Source organism: Dendrobates tinctorius, unplaced genomic scaffold, assembly GCF_039654945.1.
Source record: "Dendrobates tinctorius isolate UK_male_01 unplaced genomic scaffold, ASM3965494v1 ptg000120l, whole genome shotgun sequence".
NCBI classification, from domain to species: Eukaryota; Metazoa; Chordata; class Amphibia; order Anura; family Dendrobatidae; genus Dendrobates; species Dendrobates tinctorius.
In genome coordinates this window covers 26922160-26944708 of record NW_027361788.1, presented here as the reverse complement: position 1 = coordinate 26944708, position 22549 = coordinate 26922160, and the positions used below count along the sequence as shown (strand labels likewise).

At 41.2% G+C, this 22549-nt stretch overlaps 1 protein-coding gene across 1 annotated transcript in view; it reads right to left on the bottom strand.

Moving 5' to 3' along the window:
- AK1 (adenylate kinase 1) overlaps nt 1-12959 on the bottom strand; it is a 128793-nt gene extending 115834 nt beyond the window's left edge. Inside the window, exons 1-2 of the mRNA XM_073540941.1 lie at nt 12783-12959; nt 252-429 (exon numbers count right to left, since the gene is read on the bottom strand). Coding sequence (XP_073397042.1) covers nt 252-429; nt 12783-12842 — 238 coding nt within the window. The 5' untranslated portion in view covers nt 12843-12959. The remainder of the gene's footprint in view (nt 1-251; nt 430-12782) is intronic.
- Between the last annotated feature and the right edge of the window lie 9590 nt (nt 12960-22549).

Genomic DNA, 22549 nt, shown 5'->3' with positions numbered 1-22549 from the left:
TTAGCAGAAAAAAAGACTAAAACTAAAATTACAGCAATCTTTCTTTAAATAAAACAATACATGAGTTTGGAGAAAAATTGCTGGACCGGTTATAGGGACGCAGGGATGCCAATGGTCCATGGGTTAGGGGGCACAAAATACTTACCTTAGGTGCTGGCAATTCATGCTGCAACACTATTACTACCTGAGATGGGAAATAATAACACAAAAAAAGCAAAAACAAAACCAGCGTGAATGCACTTTTCACTTACCAGACTTCTGTGTGATTTTTTTCCCCTGATTTCCAGTAATAGGAGGCAAATTCCGACCCAAGAACGTATCCCACTGCACCTTTTCAGGGCCTCCTAAATCTCGAACCCTTTGTAGACACAGTTCTAAGTAATTAATTGGGTCCTCTGGACGGTAATACATGAGTCCTGTCAGCAGGCTCTAGAAGAAAGGTGGAGTACACTCTTGAAGGAAATTAGATTAATCAGTTTAGTGCCAAGACTGCATTTGCTTCCGTGCATTCATCCATAGGGATCTATGAATACATACCAGCAATAATGGGAAACTGCATCTAATCAAGTAATCAGGCTACAGAACTCAAACCTCCAGGTGCAGCTCCGGAAATCAAGGCTAGACGTCCTGTGTGGACATACTCTACATAGATAATGATGACCTGTACCTTAGATGGATCATCAATACTTGATTGGTGGGGGTCCAACACTTCAGTGATCAGCTGTTTGCAGCTCTGGATGTAAATAGTGAACATAAAGCAAGCAGCAAATAGACGCTGGACTGAGGTTTCACAACCAATATTGCACATCATTGATCCAGATGAAGAAAGAAAGCCCCCTTCAGACCATGGATATAGTACACCTTGGGCCAGTATGCCCTATTAAGGATATGGGTACACATGTCTGGAAATTCTTCAGCTATATCCGCAGCAGCAAAATCTGCACTAAAACGTGCCAGTTTCATTGCAGAAATACTGTGCATTTCCCCCTTGAAATCTGCAGTGAGAATCTGCAGCAGAAATTGACTTCACATCCGCAGCGCAGGTCAGTTTCGGTGAGATTAAGTAAAATCTGCACTGATAATAGGCTGGATATCCCAATAGGAGCACAAGCCCTAACGCTTCCCTGGAAGCCTGGGATTCCCTGGAAGCTTCTTACAGTTTTCCCAGGAAGCAGCAGCGTGCGCAGTAACTTTTTTGGCACAGGGCCAAGAACATACTATTGCAGTACACTTTAGGGCAGAGACAGACGGCCATATAACTCGTTGATGATCGAATTGCACTGCATGGACTGGCCGTCACCTCTCCTGACCGGAGTATGACAGCTTGATGTATTTCTATGCAGCTGTCAAGTTCACGTCATGATAGCAGACAGTCAGTCCGAGGATTGCGATGCGATCCTTGCACAAGTTATACGACAGTCTGTCTCTGCCCTTATACTCTTTTACACCATGATTTTCCAACTGAAGATTGCAATTAAGGGTCCCTTATAGAATAGAAAGATTTCACAGATTTCCAAACAGTCCGAAGGGTGAAGTCACTTTTTTAAAAGTAACTTTTGGAGTGTCAGATTAATGCAAATTCAATGTAATTGTAACATGCACTCATAGGCCAAATGCAAAGAGAAAATAAATGCTATATATCACATGTCAAAATGAAATGTAGATGACAAAACTGTACAATATAGTAAACTTATAAAATAAACTGTGCAAATAGAATGATTACATACAATTGTAACACCTGTATATCTAGACACCATGCCTTCTAATATCCTGGACCTCTAGAAAGACATCAGGGCTGCAACTATACAAAATATTCAGATAATCTGCTCCCTCCTTCACTGTAATGCTCTATTGAAGCACTGCAGAGGTCCTAGCAGCACATGGCGAGAGCAAAACTATATATATATATATATATATATATATATATATATATATATATATATATATATATATATATACACACACACACACACACACACACACTCTGGCAAAAATTAAGAGACCACTGCAAAATTTTCAATTTGTCTGATTTTTTCTCTTTATAGGTATATTTTTGATTAAAATGTTAATTGTTACTTTATCCTATAAACTACTGATAACTTGTCTTCGAATTTCAAAGCACTAAATTTTGTATTTATTTTCAGAAAATGAGAACTGGTGAAGATAACAAAAAATGCAGTGCTTGCAGACCTCAAACAATGCTAAGAAAACAAGGTCATAATCATTTAGAAACAACAATACTAATGCTTTAACATACATAGTAACATAGTTTTGAAGGCTGAAGGAAGACCTTACGTCCATCTAGTTCAGCCTATTTTTAGTGCAGCTGTTCTGCATTGTTGATCCTGGGGAAGGCAAAAAACGCACAGAGTAGAAGCCAATTTTCTCCATAGGGAAAAAAATTCCTTCCCCTAAGCTGGGTCAACCATCTACCTATAATATTCTGTTATTTGTAACCTTCTATACTGTTACTCACAAGAAAAGCATCCATTCCTTTCTAAAATTCATTCAGTGAGTTGGCCATCACCACTTCCTCAGGAAGAGAATTCCAGAGCCTCACTACTCTTACCGTGAAGAACCCTCTTCTATGCTGGTGCAGAAATTGTCTTTCCTCCAAACGAAGAGAATGCCCCCTTGTTCTTGTCACAGTCCTTGGTACAAACAGTTCATTGGAGAGATCTCTGTATTGCCCTCTGATATACTTGTACATATATATTAAGTCTCCACTAACTCAGGAAGAGTTCAGAAATCAATATTTTGTGGAATAACCATGATTTTTAATCACAGCTTTCATGCATCTTGGCATGTTTTCCACCAGTCTGTCACATTGCTTTTGGGTGACCTTATGCCACTCCTGGTACAATAATGTAAGCAGTTCTTCTTTGTTTGATGGCTTGTGACTATCCATCTTCCTCTTGATTACATTCCAGACGTTTTGAATGGCGTTTAGGTCTGGAGACTGGGCTGGACTGACAGGGATTTGATGCGGTGGTCCTTTATCCACATGCTGATCGACCTAGCTGTGTGGCATGGCGCATTGTCCTGCTGGAAAAAAACAGTCCTCAGAGTTGGGGAACATTGCCTGAGCAGAAGGAATCAACTGTTTCTCCAGGATAACCTTGTATGCGGCTTGATTCATATGTACTTCGCAAAGATTAACCTGTCCAATTCCAGCCTTGCTGAAGCATCTCCAGATCATCACCGATCCTCCACCAAATTTCACACTGGGTGCAAGACACTGGTTGTACGCCTCTCTAGGTTTCTGTCTAACCATTTGAAGACCAGGTGTTGAGCAAATCTGAAAATTAGACTCAACAAAACCCTGTCATGGCCAGCCCAATCTCCAGAACTGAACCCCATTGAAAACCTCTGGAATGTACTGGAATGTAATCAAGAGGATGATGGATAGTCACAAGCCATCAAACAAAGAGGAACTGCTTACATTTTTGCACCAGAAGCAGTGTGAAACACTGGTGGCAAGCATGCCAAGACGCATGAAAGCTGTGATTAAAAATCATGGTTATTCCATAAAATATTGATTTCTGAACTCTTCCTGAGTTAAAACTTTAGTATTGTTGTTTCTAAATGATTATGAACTTGTTTTCTTTGCATTATTCGAGGTCTGAAAGCACTGGGCTTTTTTTTTTTTTTTTTTTTTCAAATTTTGACCATTTTTCTTTGCCAGAAAAAAATACAAAATTTATTGCTTGGAAATTCGGAGACATGTCAGAAGTTTGTAGACTGAATGAGCAATTTACATTTTACTCAAAAATCTCTATATATAAATCTGAATGTGTGTGTGTATATCACCAACCAATCACGAAGCAGCAGAGTGGGACACCAACCAATCACGAAGCAGCAGAGTGGGACGCGGTTGGAGAGCAGGGCTGAGGACGGATACAGCAGGACAGTGCATGGAGGGCGGGGCTGTGAGGAAGACAGTCTTCAGGACAGGGGCCGAATAGTGCCGGCACCCTTCCAGCCCAGTCCCGACTCAGTCGGCGCTCCCCGTCGCCAACTGCGCTATCCCCCCTCTCCCCTGCAGTTTCCCGGCCTAAATTTAGTCCCCGGCTTCTACAGCGGCCTACTACAGCCCCCTGCAGGCCGCCCAATCACACGGACTGCAGCTCCGCTCTAGCTCCTCCCACTCTGACAAGCTTCGCCCACTCCAGCCGTCCGCGCTAGGCCACGCCCCCAGGCCGCCCAATCACATGCGCTGCAGCTCCGCTCTAGCTCCGCCCAGCTCCGGCTGAACAAACAATCTGCGCACCTCTCTCTCCTGGTCCCGGTGTCACCGCGTGTGCTGCATGGAGAGTGGGGCTGTGAAAGAAGGAAGACAGCGGGGCTGTAGAGGGAGAGAGCGGGAGAGCAGGGCTGTGAAGGAAGAGAACGGGGCTGTGGACATAGAGAGCGGGAGAGCATCTGCGAAGGAAGAGAATGGGGCTGTGGACGGGGAGAGCAGGGCTGCGAAGGAACAGAACGGGGCTGTGGATGGGGAGAGCGGGAGAGCAGGACTGTGAAGGAAGAGAACGGGGCTGTGGACAGAGCAGGAGAGCAGGGCTGCGAAGGAAGAGAATGGGGCTGTGGACGGGGAGAGCAGGGCTGTGAAGGAAGAGAATGGGGCTGTGGACGGAGAGAGCGGGAGAGCAGGACTGTGAAGGAAGAGAACGGGGCTGTGGACGGAGAGAGCAGAGCTGTGAAGGAAGAGAACGGGGCTGTGGAGGGAGAGAGCGGGAGAGCAGGGCTGTGGAAGAAGAGAGCGGTGCTGTTCAGGGACACCGGGACATGGATGTAGAGCGCGGCTGCGGAGGGATAGAACGGGACGGCGGGTGGAGAGTGGGGATGCTAAGGAAGACAGCGGGACCAACAGTTAGGTACTATGCACGGGCAACGCCGGGCTCTTCAGCTAGTATACCTATAAAGAGAAAAATCAGACAAACTGAACATTTGGAAGTGGTCTCCTAATTTTTACCAGAGCTGTATATATGACTGTACATTATACAGTTGTGGCCAAAAGTATTGACATCCCTGCAATTTTGTCAGATAATACTCATTTTCTTCCTGAAAATGATTGCAATTACAAATTCTTTGGTATTATTATCTTCATTTAATTTGTCTTAAATGAAAAAACACAAAAGAGAATGAAGCAAAAAGCAAAACATTGATCATTTCACACAAAACTCCAAAAATGGGCCAGACAATAGCACCCTCAGCCTAATACTTGGTTGCACAACCTTTAGCCAAAATAACTGCAACCAACCGCTTCCGGTAACCATCAATGAGTTTCTTACAATGCTCTACTGGAATTTTAGACCATTCTTCTTTGGCAAACTGATATTAGAAGGGTGCCTTCTCCAAACTGCCATTTTAGATCTCTCCACAGGTGTTCTATGGGATTCAGGTCTGGACTCATTGCTGGCCACCTTAGAAGTCTCCAGTGCTTTCTCTCAAACCATTTTCTAGTGCTTTTTGAAGTGTGTTTTGGGTCATTGTCCTGCTGGAAGACCCATGACCTCTGACGGAGACCCAGCTTTCTCACACTGGGCCCTACATTATGCTGCAAAATTTGTTGGTAGTCTTCAGACTTCATAATGCCATGCACACGGTCAAGCAGTCCAGTGCCAGAGGCAGCAAAGCAACCCCAAAACATCAGGGAACCTCCGCCATGTTTGACTGTAGGGACCGTGTTTTTTTCCTTGAATGCCTCTTTTTTCTCCTGTAAACTCTATGTTGATGCCTTTGCCCAAAAAGCTCTACTTTTGTCTCATCTGACCAGAGAACATTCTTCCAAAATGTTTTAGGCTTTTTCAGGTAAGTTTTGGCAAACTCCAGCCTGGCTTTTTTATGTCTCGGGGTAAGAAGTGGGGTCTTCCTGGGTCTCCTATCATACAGTCCCTTTTCATTCAGACGCCGACGGATAGTACGGGTTCACACTGTTGTATCCTCGGACTACAGGGCAGCTTGAACTTGTTTGGATGTTAGTCGAGGTTCTTTATCCAACATCCGCACAATCTTGCTTTGAAATCTCTTGTCAATTTTTCTTTTCCGTCCACATCTAGGGAGGTTAGCCACAGTGCCATGGGCTTTAAACTTCTTGATGACACTGCGCACGGTAGACACAGGAACATTCAGGTCTTTGGAGATGGACTTGTAGCCTTGAGATTGCTCATGCTTCCTCACAATTTGGTTTCTCAAGTCCTCAGACAGTTCTTTGGTCTTCTTTCTTTTCTCCATGCTCAATGTGGTACACACAAGGACACAGGACAAAGGTTGAGTCAACATTAATCCATGTCAACTGGCTGCAAGTGTGATTAAGTTATTGCCAACACCTGTTAGGTGCCACAGGTAAGTTACAGGTGCTGTTAATTACACAAATTAGAGAAGCATCACATGATTTTTCGAACAGTGCCAATACTTTTGTCCACCCTCTTTTTTATGTTTGGTGTGGAATTATATCCAATTTGGCTTTAGGACACTTCTTTTGGTGTTTTTTCATTTAAGACAAATTAAATGAAGATAATAATAACAAAGAATTTGTGTTTGCAATATGACTGTACATTATATACAGACTGTGCCTCTGTGTACATTATATATGACTGTAAATTATATACAGACTGTGCCTGTGTGTACATTATATATATATATATATATATGACTGTACATTATAGACAGACTGTGCCTGTGTGTACATTATAGACAGACTGTGCCTGTGTGTACATTATATATATATGACTGTACATTATATACAGACTGTGCCTGTGTGTACATTATAGACAGACTGTGCCTGTGTGTACATTATAGACAGACTGTGCCTGTGTGTACATTATAGACAGACTGTGCCTGTGTGTACATTATATATATGACTGTACATTATAGACAGACTGTGCCTGTGTGTACATTATAGACAGACTGTGCCTGTGTGTACATTATATATATGACTGTACATTATAGACAGACTGTGCCTGTGTGTACATTATAGACAGACTGTGCCTGTGTGTACATTATAGACAGACTGTGCCTGTGTGTACATTATATATATGACTGTACATTATATACAGACTGTGCCTGTGTGTACATTATAGACAGACTGTGTCTGTGTGTACATTATATACAGACTGTGCCTGTGTGTACATTATAGACAGACTGTGCCTGTGTGTACATTATATATATGACTGTACATTATATACAGACTGTGCCTGTGTGTACATTATAGACAGACTGTGCCTGTGTGTACATTATATACAGACTGTGCCTGTGTGTACATTATAGACAGACTGTGTCTGTGTGTACATTATATACAGACTGTGCCTGTGTGTACATTATAGACAGACTGTGCCTGTGTGTACATTATATATATGACTGTACATTATATACAGCCTGTGCCTGTGTGTACATTATATATATATATATATGACTGTACATTATAGACAGACTGTGTCTGTGTGTACATTATATACAGACTGTGCCTGTGTGTACATTATAGACAGACTGTGCCTGTGTGTACATTATATATATGACTGTACATTATATACAGACTGTGCCTGTGCGTACATTATATATATATATGACTGTACATTATAGACAGACTGTGTCTGTGTGTACATTATATACAGACTGTGCCTGTGTGTACATTATAGACAGACTGTGCCTGTGTGTACATTATATATATGACTGTACATTATATACAGACTGTGCCTGTGTGTACATTATATATATATATGACTGTACATTATAGACAGACTGTGTCTGTGTGTACATTATATACAGACTGTGCCTGTGTGTACATTATAGACAGACTGTGCCTGTGTGTACATTATATATATGACTGTACATTATATACAGACTGTGCCTGTGTGTACATTATATATATATATGACTGTACATTATAGACAGACTGTGCCTGTGTGTACATTATATACAGACTGTGCCTGTGTGTACAGTATAGACAGACTGTGCCTGTGTGTACATTATAGACAGACTGTGCCTGTGTGTACATTATAGACAGACTGTGCCTGTGTGTACATTATATATATGACTGTACATTATATACAGACTGTGCCTGTGTGTACATTATAGACAGACTGTGTCTGTGTGTACATTATATACAGACTGTGCCTGTGTGTACATTATAGACAGACTGTGCCTGTGTGTACATTATATATATGACTGTACATTATATACAGACTGTGCCTGTGTGTACATTATAGACAGACTGTGCCTGTGTGTACATTATATACAGACTGTGCCTGTGTGTACATTATAGACAGACTGTGTCTGTGTGTACATTATATACAGACTGTGCCTGTGTGTACATTATAGACAGACTGTGCCTGTGTGTACATTATATATATGACTGTACATTATATACAGACTGTGCCTGTGTGTACATTATATATATATATATGACTGTACATTATAGACAGACTGTGTCTGTGTGTACATTATATACAGACTGTGCCTGTGTGTACATTATAGACAGACTGTGCCTGTGTGTACATTATATATATGACTGTACATTATATACAGACTGTGCCTGTGTGTACATTATATATATATATATATGACTGTACATTATAGACAGACTGTGTCTGTGTGTACATTATATACAGACTGTGCCTGTGTGTACATTATAGACAGACTGTGCCTGTGTGTACATTATATATATGACTGTACATTATATACAGACTGTGCCTGTGTGTACATTATATATATATGACTGTACATTATAGACAGACTGTGTCTGTGTGTACATTATATACAGACTGTGCCTGTGTGTACATTATAGACAGACTGTGGCTGTGTGTACATTATATATATGACTGTACATTATATACAGACTGTGCCTGTGTGTACATTATATATATATATATGACTGTACATTATAGACAGACTGTGCCTGTGTGTACATTATATACAGACTGTGCCTGTGTGTACAGTATAGACAGACTGTGCCTGTGTGTACATTATATATATGACTGTACATTATATACAGACTGTGCCTGTGTGTACATTATATATATATATATGACTGTACATTATAGACAGACTGTGTCTGTGTGTACATTATATACAGACTGTGCCTGTGTGTACATTATAGACAGACTGTGCCTGTGTGTACATTATATATATGACTGTACATTATATACAGACTGTGCCTGTGTGTACATTATATATATATATGACTGTACATTATAGACAGACTGTGTCTGTGTGTACATTATATACAGACTGTGCCTGTGTGTACATTATAGACAGACTGTGCCTGTGTGTACATTATATATATGACTGTACATTATATACAGACTGTGCCTGTGTGTACATTATATATATATATGACTGTACATTATAGACAGACTGTGCCTGTGTGTACATTATATACAGACTGTGCCTGTGTGTACATTATATATATGACTGTACATTATATACAGACTGTGCCTGTGTGTACATTATAGACAGACTGTGTCTGTGTGTACATTATATACAGACTGTGCCTGTGTGTACATTATAGACAGACTGTGCCTGTGTGTACATTATATATATGACTGTACATTATATACAGACTGTGCCTGTGTGTACATTATAGACAGACTGTGCCTGTGTGTACATTATAGACAGACTGTGCCTGTGTGTACATTATATATATGACTGTACATTATATACAGACTGTGCCTGTGTGTACATTATATATATATATGACTGTACATTATAGACAGACTGTGCCTGTGTGTACATTATATACAGACTGTGCCTGTGTGTACAGTATAGACAGACTGTGCCTGTGTGTACATTATAGACAGACTGTGCCTGTGTGTACATTATAGACAGACTGTGCCTGTGTGTACATTATATATATGACTGTACATTATATACAGACTGTGCCTGTGTGTACATTATATATATATATGACTGTACATTATAGACAGACTGTGCCTGTGTGTACATTATATACAGACTGTGCCTGTGTGTACATTATATATATGACTGTACATTATATACAGACTGTGCCTGTGTGTACATTATAGACAGACTGTGTCTGTGTGTACATTATATACAGACTGTGCCTGTGTGTACATTATAGACAGACTGTGCCTGTGTGTACATTATATATATGACTGTACATTATATACAGACTGTGCCTGTGTGTACATTATAGACAGACTGTGCCTGTGTGTACATTATAGACAGACTGTGCCTGTGTGTACATTATATATATGACTGTACATTATATACAGACTGTGCCTGTGTGTACATTATATATATATATGACTGTACATTATAGACAGACTGTGCCTGTGTGTACATTATATACAGACTGTGCCTGTGTGTACAGTATAGACAGACTGTGCCTGTGTGTACATTATAGACAGACTGTGCCTGTGTGTACATTATAGACAGACTGTGCCTGTGTGTACATTATATATATGACTGTACATTATATACAGACTGTGCCTGTGTGTACATTATAGACAGACTGTGTCTGTGTGTACATTATATACAGACTGTGCCTGTGTGTACATTATAGACAGACTGTGCCTGTGTGTACATTATATATATGACTGTACATTATATACAGACTGTGCCTGTGTGTACATTATAGACAGACTGTGCCTGTGTGTACATTATATACAGACTGTGCCTGTGTGTACATTATAGACAGACTGTGTCTGTGTGTACATTATATACAGACTGTGCCTGTGTGTACATTATAGACAGACTGTGCCTGTGTGTACATTATATATATGACTGTACATTATATACAGACTGTGCCTGTGTGTACATTATATATATATATATGACTGTACATTATAGACAGACTGTGTCTGTGTGTACATTATATACAGACTGTGCCTGTGTGTACATTATAGACAGACTGTGCATGTGTGTACATTATATATATGACTGTACATTATATACAGACTGTGCCTGTGTGTACATTATATATATATATATATGACTGTACATTATAGACAGACTGTGTCTGTGTGTACATTATATACAGACTGTGCCTGTGTGTACATTATAGACAGACTGTGCCTGTGTGTACATTATATATATGACTGTACATTATATACAGACTGTGCCTGTGTGTACATTATATATATATATGACTGTACATTATAGACAGACTGTGTCTGTGTGTACATTATATACAGACTGTGCCTGTGTGTACATTATAGACAGACTGTGCCTGTGTGTACATTATATATATGACTGTACATTATATACAGACTGTGCCTGTGTGTACATTATATATATATATATGACTGTACATTATAGACAGACTGTGCCTGTGTGTACATTATATACAGACTGTGCCTGTGTGTACAGTATAGACAGACTGTGCCTGTGTGTACATTATATATATGACTGTACATTATATACAGACTGTGCCTGTGTGTACATTATATATATATATATGACTGTACATTATAGACAGACTGTGTCTGTGTGTACATTATATACAGACTGTGCCTGTGTGTACATTATAGACAGACTGTGCCTGTGTGTACATTATATATATGACTGTACATTATATACAGACTGTGCCTGTGTGTACATTATATATATATATATGACTGTACATTATAGACAGACTGTGTCTGTGTGTACATTATATACAGACTGTGCCTGTGTGTACATTATAGACAGACTGTGCCTGTGTGTACATTATAGACAGACTGTGCCTGTGTGTACATTATATATATGACTGTACATTATATACAGACTGTGCCTGTGTGTACATTATATATATATATATGACTGTACATTATAGACAGACTGTGCCTGTGTGTACATTATATACAGACTGTGCCTGTGTGTACAGTATAGACAGACTGTGCCTGTGTGTACATTATATATATGACTGTACATTATATACAGACTGTGCCTGTGTGTACATTATATATATATATATGACTGTACATTATAGACAGACTGTGTCTGTGTGTACATTATATACAGACTGTGCCTGTGTGTACATTATAGACAGACTGTGCCTGTGTGTACATTATATATATGACTGTACATTATATACAGACTGTGCCTGTGTGTACATTATATATATATATATGACTGTACATTATAGACAGACTGTGTCTGTGTGTACATTATATACAGACTGTGCCTGTGTGTACATTATAGACAGACTGTGCCTGTGTGTACATTATATATATGACTGTACATTATATACAGACTGTGCCTGTGTGTACATTATATATATATATGACTGTACATTATAGACAGACTGTGCCTGTGTGTACATTATATATATATATGACTGTACATTATAGACAGACTGTGCCTGTGTGTACATTATATACAGACTGTGCCTGTGTGTACATTATAGACAGACTGTGCCTGTGTGTACATTATATATATATGACTGTACATTATATACAGACTGTGCCTGTGTGTACATTATATACAGACTGTGCCTGTGTGTACATTATAGACAGACTGTGTCTGTGTGTACATTATATACAGACTGTGCCTGTGTGTACATTATAGACAGACTGTGCCTGTGTGTACATTATAGACAGACTGTGCCTGTGTGTACATTATATATATATGACTGTGCCTGTGTGTACATTATATATATATGACTGTGCCTGTGGGTACATTATATACTGTGTGTAAGCTGCACATGTGATAAGCCATAAGGGAGACAGTAATGTAATACACTGTAGAAAGTAATGTCAGAAGGTGTTATGTAATATAATAATGTACACAGTGAGCTGGTACAATGTAAGCTGGCAGTGATTGACAGCACACAGTGCAGATACCTCGAACAGCCGGGGGATGTGCCTGTCTTGCAGGTAGTCCTTGGCTTCTGCTGTGCCCATGGTGCTGCAGCTCCCACCTCTCCCTCGTCCCCAGCCTGCAGCCACTTCTCTGCCGCTGCTGCGATCCCCTCCGCCGCCTCCTCCTCTCTGAGCTTCGGTCTCTCGCTGGCTGCCACCTCCTCCTGCGCTGCCTGCAAGAGGCAAACTGCACAGCCAGCTCCTCCAGCACCCACCGCTTCCAGAGGGGCATCCTGAGCCACTGACACCCCCACTATAGGAGTGCACACTGCAGAGAACACACCTACATCCACAGGGACGGTTTTAGACAAAGTGGGGTCCTGGGCCAAAGTTTAACCCCTTCACCCCCAAGGGTGGTTTGCACGTTCACAACCGGGCCAATTTTTACAATTCTGACCACTGTCCCTTTATGAGGTCATAACTCTGGAACGCTTCCATGGATCCCGGTGATTCTGACATTGTTTTCTCGTGACATATTGTACTTCATGTTAGTGGTAACATTTCTATGATATAACTTGCGTTTATTTGTGAAAAAAATGGAAATTTGGCGAAAATTTTGAAAATTTTGCAATTTTCCAACTCTGAATTTTATGCCCTTAAATCACAGAGATACGGCACACAAAAAACTTAATAATTTGCCACATGTTTACTTTACATCAGCACAATTTTGGAACCAAATTTTTTTTTGTTAGGAAGTTATAAGGGTTAAAAGTTGACCAGCGATTTCTCATTTTTACAACACACATTTTTTTTTTAGGGCCACATCACATTTGAAGTCACTTTGAGGGTGTGTGCACACGCTGTGGATCCGCAGCGGATTTGGTCCTGCAGATTCGCATCAGATTTTGCTGCGGTGTACAGTACCATTATAACCTATGTAAAATGAAAACCGCAGTGCACACGGTGCAGAATTTTCCGCGCGGTTTTTCTGCGGTTTCAAATCCACAGCATGTCACTTCCTTGTGCAGATTCCACTGCGGTTTTTCACCTGCTCCATCACAGGTGTCAAACCGCAGGGGAAAACCGCAGGCTAAACTGCAGAAAAACCGCAGGTCTTTTGACCTGTGGATTTACCTACGGTTTTCATCAAATCCACGTGGAAAATTCCACAGAGCAATCCGCAGTATGTGCACACACCCTGAGGGGTCTATATGATAGAAAATACCAAAAAGTGACACCATTCTAAAAACTGCACCCCCCCCAAGATGCTTAAAACCAGATTTAAGATGTTTATTAACCCTTCAGGCGCTTCACAGGAATTTTTTGAATGTTTTAAAAAAAATGAACATTTAACTTTGTATCTTAAAACAAATTACTTCAGGTCCAATTTTTTTTTATTTTACTAAGGGTAACAGGAGAAATTGTACTGCAAAAGTTATTGTGCAATTTGTCCTGAGTACGCTGATACCTGATATGTGGGGGGGAACCACTGTTTCGGCGCATGGCAGAGCTCGGAAGGGAAGGAGCGTCATTTGACTTTTTCACCGCAAAATTGGCTGGAATTGACATTGGACGCCATGCCACATTTGGAGAGCCCCTGATGTGCCTAAACAGTGGAAACCCCCCACAAGTGACCACATTTTGGAAACTAGACCCCCCAAGGAACTTACCTAGATATGACGTGAGAACTTTGAACCCCCAAGGGCTTCACAGAAGTTTATAACGTACAGCCGTACAATTAAAAAAACATATTTTTCCCACAAAAATGATCTTTTCACCCCCAATTGTTATTTTCCCAAGGGAAACAGGACCCCAAAAGTTATTGTGCAATTTGTCCTGAATTTGCCGATACCTCATAGGTGGGGGTAAATCACTGTTTGGGCGCATGACAGAGCTCAGAAGGGAATGAGCGCCGTTTGACTTTTTCAGCGCAGAATTGGCTTGACGCCATATTGCATTTGGAGAGCCCCTGATGTGCCTAAACAGTGGAAACCCCCCACAAATGACACCATTTTGGAAACTAGACCCCCCCAAGGAACTTGTCTAGATGTGTGGTGAGAACTTTGAACTCCCATGGGCTTCACATAGATTTATAAAGTGCAGCCATAAAAATTTAAAAATCATATTTTTTCCATAAAAGTGATCTTTTCACCCCCAATTGTTATTTTCCCAAGGGAAAAAGGACCCAAAAAGTTGTTGTGCAATTTTCCTGAGTACGTTGATACCCCATATGTGGGGGTAAACCACTGTTTGGGTGCAGGGCATAGCTCAGAAGGGAAGTAGCACCGTTTGACGCAAAATTGGCTGGAATCGAGATCGGGCGCCATGTTGTGTTTGGAGAGCCCCCCTGATGTGCCTAAGCTGTGGAAACCCCCCACAAGTGACCCCATTTTGGAAATTAGACCCCCCAAGGAACTTATCTAGATGTGTGGTGAGCACTTTGAACCCCCAAGTGCTTCACAGAAGTTTATAACGCCCGGGCGTGAAAATAAAAAAAATTATACTTTTTGCACAAACATGATCTTTTAGTCCCCAATTTTTTTTATTTTCCCAAGGGTAACAGGAGAAATTGGATCCCAAAAGTTGTTGTCCAATTTGTCCTGAGTTCGTGGATACCCCATATGTGGGAGAAAACTACTGTATGGGCACACATCGAGGCTCGGAAGTGAAGTAGTGACGGTTTGGAACGCAGACTTTGATGGAATGGTCTACGGGTGTCATGTTACGTTTGGAGAGCCCCTGATGTGCCTAAACTGTGGAAATCCCCCACAAGTGACCCCATTTTGGAAACTAGACCCGCCCCAAGGAACTTATCTAGATGTGTGGTGAGCACTTTGAACCCCCAAGTGCTTCACAGAAGCACGTAGAGCCACAAAAATAAAAAAAATAATTTTTTTTCCCAAGGATAACAGGAGAAATTGGACCTCAAAAGTCGTTGTGCAATTTGTCCTGAGTAAGCTGATACCCCATATGTGGGGGTAAACCACTGTTTGGGCGCACGGCAGAGCTTGGAAGGGAAGGAGCACCATTTGACTTTTTCAACGCACAATTGGCTGGAATTGAGATCAGACGCCATGTTGTGTTTGGAGAGCCCCTGATGTGCCTAAACAGTGGAAACCCCCCAATTCTAACTCCAACCCTAACCCCAACACACCCCTAACCCGAATCTCATCCCTATCCCTAGCCCTAACCCTAAGTCTAACCTTAATGGGAAAATGGAAATAAATACATTTTTTAATTTTATTATTTTTCCCTAACTAAGGGGGTGATAAAGGGGGGTTTGATTTACTATTTATGGTGGGTTTTTATTTTTGGCAACTGTGACATGCTAAAAGACGCTTTTTATTGTAAAAATAGTTTTTGCATCATCACATTTTGAGAGCTATAATTTTTCCGTATTTTGACCCACAGAGTCATGTGAGGTCTTGTTTTTTGCGGGATAAGTTGACATTTTTGTTGGTACCATTTTCGGGCACGTGACATTTTTTGATCGCTTTTTATTCCAATTTTTGGGACGCAGAAAGAACAAAAACCAGCATTTCATGAATTTCTTTTGAGGGGTGCGTTTACACTGTTCCGCGTGTGGTAAAATTGATAAAGTGCTGCGGAATATGTTGGCGCTATATAAATAAAGATTATTATAATTATTATTATTATTATTAAGCACTTTTATTCTTCGGGTCAGAACGATTACAGCGATACCTCATTTATATCATTTTTTTTATGCTGTGGCGCTTTTATACAATAAAAACAATTTTATATAAAAAAAAATTATTTTTGCATCACGTTATTCTGCGAGCTATAACTTATTTATTTTTTCGCTGATGATGCTGTATGGAGGCTCCTTTTTTGCGATACAAGATGACATTTTCAACGGTACCATGGTTATTTATATACGTCTTTTTGATCGCCTGTTATTGCACTTTTTGTTCGGCGGTATGATGATAAAGCATTGTTTTTTGCTTTGCTTTTTATTATATTTTTTTAAAGGGGTTCACCAAAGGGGTTAACTAGTGGGACAGTTTTATTGGGCGGGTCGCTACGGATGCGGTGATACTAAATATGTGTACTTTTATTGTTTTGGTTTTCTTATTTACAAAAAAATGAATTTATTGGGGAATATTTTTTTAATTATTTATTTAGGAATTGTTAAAAAATTATTTTCACACTTGTTTTTTTTTTTACTTTGTTATATTGTCCCAGTGTGGGACAATATAATAAAGTGTCAGATCGCTGATCTGACACTGCACAGCAGTGTGTCAGATCAGCGGCACTGAGGAAGCTGCCTCCTTGCAGGTCCCTGCGGCCATCTTGGATCCGGGGGCCTGCAGGGAGGAGACCCTCGGAGCAGCGCGAGCACATCGCACTGCTCCAAGGGTCTCAGGGAAGCATGCAGGGAGCCCCTTCCCTGCGTGATTCTTCCCTGTGCCCTCGGTACACTGCGATCATGTTTGATCGCAGTGTGCCTGGGGTTAATGTGCCGGGGACGGTCCGTGACCGCCCCTGACACATAGTGTCGATTGTCAGCTGTGATAATCAGCTGACACCTGGCTGCGATCAGTGTCACTCCCCCCGTGAGCGCCGCTGATCGCGGTGACATACTATCCCTTCCCCGGTCATACGGGCCCGGGTACCGTGGACGGGATAGTACGTCCCATGTTAAAAAGGGGTTAAAGTGGGGCCCTTAATGCGCACATATTGCACCATCACACCGTCACATTTCTGTTGTATTTACATGCGCAGAGCTCAGGCCGTTAAACGAGCGTGATCGACAATATTAAAGTCGTTTGACGCTTGTTTCCTGGCCTCTTTACTCCGGCTGGGGAAGAATGATAGGGACAGATGCAGAAATCTGCAAACCATTAACCCTCATACACTTTCAGACTCCCTATACTCATCACTGTCCCTAATCTCTTTTTCCAAACACAGAGTAAAACATCCCTGGTTCACATTACAAACTCGATTTCTTCAGCGATACTTTGGGAGTGCCGCATGCCTATGGAAGAAAACTCAACCACCAGAAAACTTTGGGAAGTATGGGAAGTAAAATGGCTCCACAGTATGCAAATCTTTTCATGGCCAAGCTTGAAAGCGACTTTTTGTCCTCATGCCCCATCAGGCCCCTGGCCTACTACCGCTTCATTGATATTTTAATCATCTGGACGGAGTCTGAGCAACAGCTAAAGACATTCCACGAACAGTTTAATCAATTTCATCCCACCATCAATTTAACACTCAACTACTCCAGCACTGAGATTAACTTTTTGGACACCATCATTAGGCTAAAAAACAATGAAATAGAGACATCCCTGTATCAAAAGCCAATCGACCGTCCAACATACCTTAAATGGGACAGTTTCCATCCAAAACACATAAAGAACTCTATTATCTATAGCCAAGCCATCAGATACAATCGTATATGTTCCAACCCCATGGACAGAGACAAACACCTTGGTCGCCTCAAAAAGACCTTTTTGAATCAGGGCTACCATCCAAGAACAATTGAAAACCAAATTACAAGAGCCACCAGAATGTCAAGGAATCACCTGCTACATTACAAAGCTAAAGAAGAAAATAACCGGGTGCCTCTAGTAGTCACCTACAACCCAAATCTGGAAGTGCTAAGGGGAGCTGCACGGAAATTACAACCTTTACTACAAAAAGATGCCCGATTACAATCCATTTTTCCAGACCCCCCACTGCTGTGTTTTAGGCAGCCCCCAAATTTAAGAAGCATCATTGTCATAAGCTCCCTGTCCTCTCCAACAGCTGCAGGAACCTTTCCTTGCAACCAGAAAAAAATGTAAAACTTGTCCATTTATAATGACCACGGACAAGATAAAGATCCCCAACTCACATCAGGACTACAAGATCCCAGGTACTTTCAGCTGCATTACATCTAATGTGGTGTACTTAATTATTTGTACTAAATGTCCAACTGGGGGTCTGTATGTGGGGGAGACAGGGCAAAAGCTTAGAACAAGGATGAATGCTCATCGTCACACAATAAGAGAAAAAAAGAATGGATCTACCTGTGGCAAAACATTTTTGTATCCCTGATCACAGCAACATGGATATGAAATTACTGGTATTGAAAGGTAACTTCAATTCTCAGAGAGAGAGACGAGTTTGGGAGTATAAATTTATGACGACCTTTGACACTCTCAGTGCTGGAATGAATGTGTCACATGGATTTATGTCTTTTTACATCAACTAAGGAATTTCCTTTTAAAACCTCGTGGGGGCATCACAACACAGAACTAGACTCCAATCAGAGGACCATAAAACATCTGGACTCCTCATCTATGAACTGGTCCAATGTTTATATTTATGTTTCTCCCTCTCCCATATTGATAGTTCTGCTTCACGTCACTTGTCTTATCTATTGCATTTTTTATAGGCTGTATTGTGCATAAATATGTGACTTCAGATTTTGTATTAGTCTAGCCTGATGAAGAGACCTGAGTAGTCTCGAAAGCTTGCAATGTGTTACCATCTTTTCAGTTAGCCATTAAAAGGTATCAACTACTGAGGACTCTCAATCCTGAATATTTTTCTATCTACTGGCTAACACGGTACAAAGATATACATCTTTCCTGTATCAAAATGGTATTGAAAGGTAACTTCACATCTCAAAGAGAGAGACGTGTTTGGGAGTATAAATTTATGACGACCTTTGACACTCTCAGTGCTGGAATGAATGTGTCGCATGGATTTATGTCTTTTTACATCAATTAAGGAATTTGCTTTCAAGACCTGGTGGGGGAATCACAACACATTAGGAGACCCCAATCAGAGGACTATAAAACATCCGGACTCCTTATCTATGTACTGGTCCAATATTTATGTTTCTCCCTCTCCCATATTGATAGTTCTGCTTCACGTCACTTGTCTTATCCATTGCATTTTTTCTGTGTTGTATTGTGCATAAATATGTGACTCTTCAGATTTTGTATTAGTCTAGCCTGAAGAAGAGACCTGAGTAGTCTTGAAAGCTTGCAATGTGTTACCATCTTTTCAGTTAGCCATTAAAAGGTATCAACCACTGAGGACTCTCAATTCTGAATATTTTTCCAGAAAACTTTAGCCACTACAAATTTATGTTATGGACCTATAACGCTGCCCTTCACCTCGCCAAGCAGACTTACTTCACCACCCTGATCTCCTAACTGTTTAACAACCCAAAAAACATTTTTTGACACCTTTCATTCCCTACTCAGTCCAAAAACACAGGCCTCTTTCACATTTCTGTTTTTTGCCATCAGTCACAATCCGTCAAATTTGTAAGAAAAACGGATCCGGCGACTGATGCCGCTGGATACGTTTTTTTCTCATAGACTTGTATTAGCGACGGATTGCGACGGATGGCCTCACGCTTCATCCGTCGTTTGCCGGATCCGTCAGAAATCATCTGTCCAACGGCCGAACGTCACGCACAAAGCAACGTTTTTTTTCTCTGTCGAAAAGTCGGACAGCGTTGTAGTCCGTCAAATGATGGAATCCGGGGACGGATTCTGTTTTTTTTTAACTTTTTTTAACTGAGCATGCTCAGTTTACCTCTGGTCACTGGTGTCAGCTGATGGGACAACTGATCCCATCATCCGACACCTACTACCACTAATTGCAATGAGAACAGCAGCGGCGGATAGGAGTATTCATCTGCGGCTCCTGCGCTGAATATAAATAAATAATAAAAAAAACGGTGTGGGTCTCCCCTTATTTTTGATAACCAGCAAGACGAAACTCACAGCTGGGGGCTGCAACCCTCAGCTGTCAGCTTCAGCACGGCTAGTTATCAAGAATAGAGGGGGTACCCACACTTTTTTTTAAATTATTTAAATAAATAATTAACAAAAAACGGCGTGGAGTCCACCCCATTTTTGACAATCAGCCTTGCTAAAGCAGACAGCTGGGGGCTGGTATTCTCAGGCTTGTAAGGGGCCATTGATCTTGGCCTCCCAGTCTAAAAAATAGAGGCCCGCAGCTGCCCAGATAAGGTGCATCTATTAGATGCGCCAATTCTGGTGCTTTACCCAGCTCTTCCCACTTGCCCTGTATCGGTGGCAAATGGGGTAATAGGGGGTTAATGTCACCTTGCTATTGTAAGGTGACATTAAGCCTGGGTTAGTAATGGAGAGGTGTCAATAAGACACCTCTCCATTACTAATCCTAGAGTCAGTTGAGGGTTAAATAAACACACACACAATAAGAATAAAGTATTTTAATGAAATAAATAAACACAGGTTTTCCATGTTTATTGTTCTCCTAATCTAATCGAAGCCCTCGATCTTCTGAAAGAAAAAAAAAATAAAAAACCAACAATATACCCATACCTGTCCGGCCAACAGTCAAGTCCCATGGCGTAATCCATATCTGGGGGATTAAATACTTTACAATCGGGAGCAATGCTAATGTGACCACCCCGGCTGTAAAGCACTGAGGAATGAGATGCTGGGAGGGGAGGTTCAGTGACTAGCGCTGACATCACTGAAGCTCCGCCCCCTCACAGCCTGACCTGGAGCGAAGTCTGAAGCGTGGGAAAATCCAAGGCAAGAGGTTACCGCAGGTAATGTATCTATTCTTTCCATCTATCTATTTCTTTCTATTCTTTCTATCTATCTATACTTTCTATCTATCTATCTATTCTTCCAATCTATCTACACTTTCTATCCATCTATTTATCTATCTATCTATCTATCTATCTGTCTGTCTGTCTGTCTGTCTATCTATTCTTTCTAGCTATCTATTCTATCTATCTATTCATTCTTTCTATCTATTCTTTCTATCTATCTATCTGTCTATCTATCTATCTAATCTTTCTATCTATCTAACATTTCTATCTCTATTTTAAAAAACGAATCCGTTGAAAAACAGAAGAAACTGATGAAAAAAACTGATGCGATGGATCCGTTTTTTCGCCTGATCCGCTAGTTGGATCCTTCGGAAAAACGGATCCGTCGCATCAGTTTTTCACAATTTGCGGATACGTCAAGCTGACAGATTGTGCCTGACGGCAAAAACCTGATGTGTGAAAGGGGCCTATCACAGACATCTGTGCTGATGAACTGGCCTCCCACTTTATAGAGAAAATAGAGAATATCTGCCAGGAAATCAGATTCCAGCCCTCCCATATCTCCTCTGGCTCACGCTCCACATTTGATCCCATCACAGAAGAAGTCTCCATGCTCCTCTCTTCTTCTCGTCCGACTACATGCACTACTGACGCCATTCCCTCACATGTCCTCCAGTCTCTCTCTCCTGTCGTCACTCACTACTCATCTAACTACAATCTTCAATTTATCCCTCTTATCTCTTCTGGTATTTTCCCCTCCTTCAAACACTCTATCTTTACTCCATTATTAAAAAAAAAAACCCTCTCTCGACCCATCCTGCACAAATAATTACAGACCAGTCTCCTACCTCCCATTCATCTCTAAACTCTTGGAGCGCCTGGTCCATTCCTGCCTTACCCATTACCTCTCCACTCACTCTCTCCTAGATCCATCACAGCCTGGCTTCCGCCCCCTACATTCTACAGAAACTGCACTCATCAAACTGGCTAATGACCTTCTGACAGCAAAATGTAGCAGTGACCACTCTCTGCTCATTTTTCTCGACCTCTCTGCAGCTTTTGACACTGTTGACCACCATCTCCTACTCTCTATGCTCCAGTCAAAAGGCATAAATCACACTGCTCTCCCCTGGTTTTCTTCCTCTCTTTCTGACTGCTCCTTTAGTTTTTCGTTTGCTGGTTCCACTGTTGGGGTTTCTCAGGGCTCAGTTCTAGGCCCCCTTCTCTTCTCTCTCTA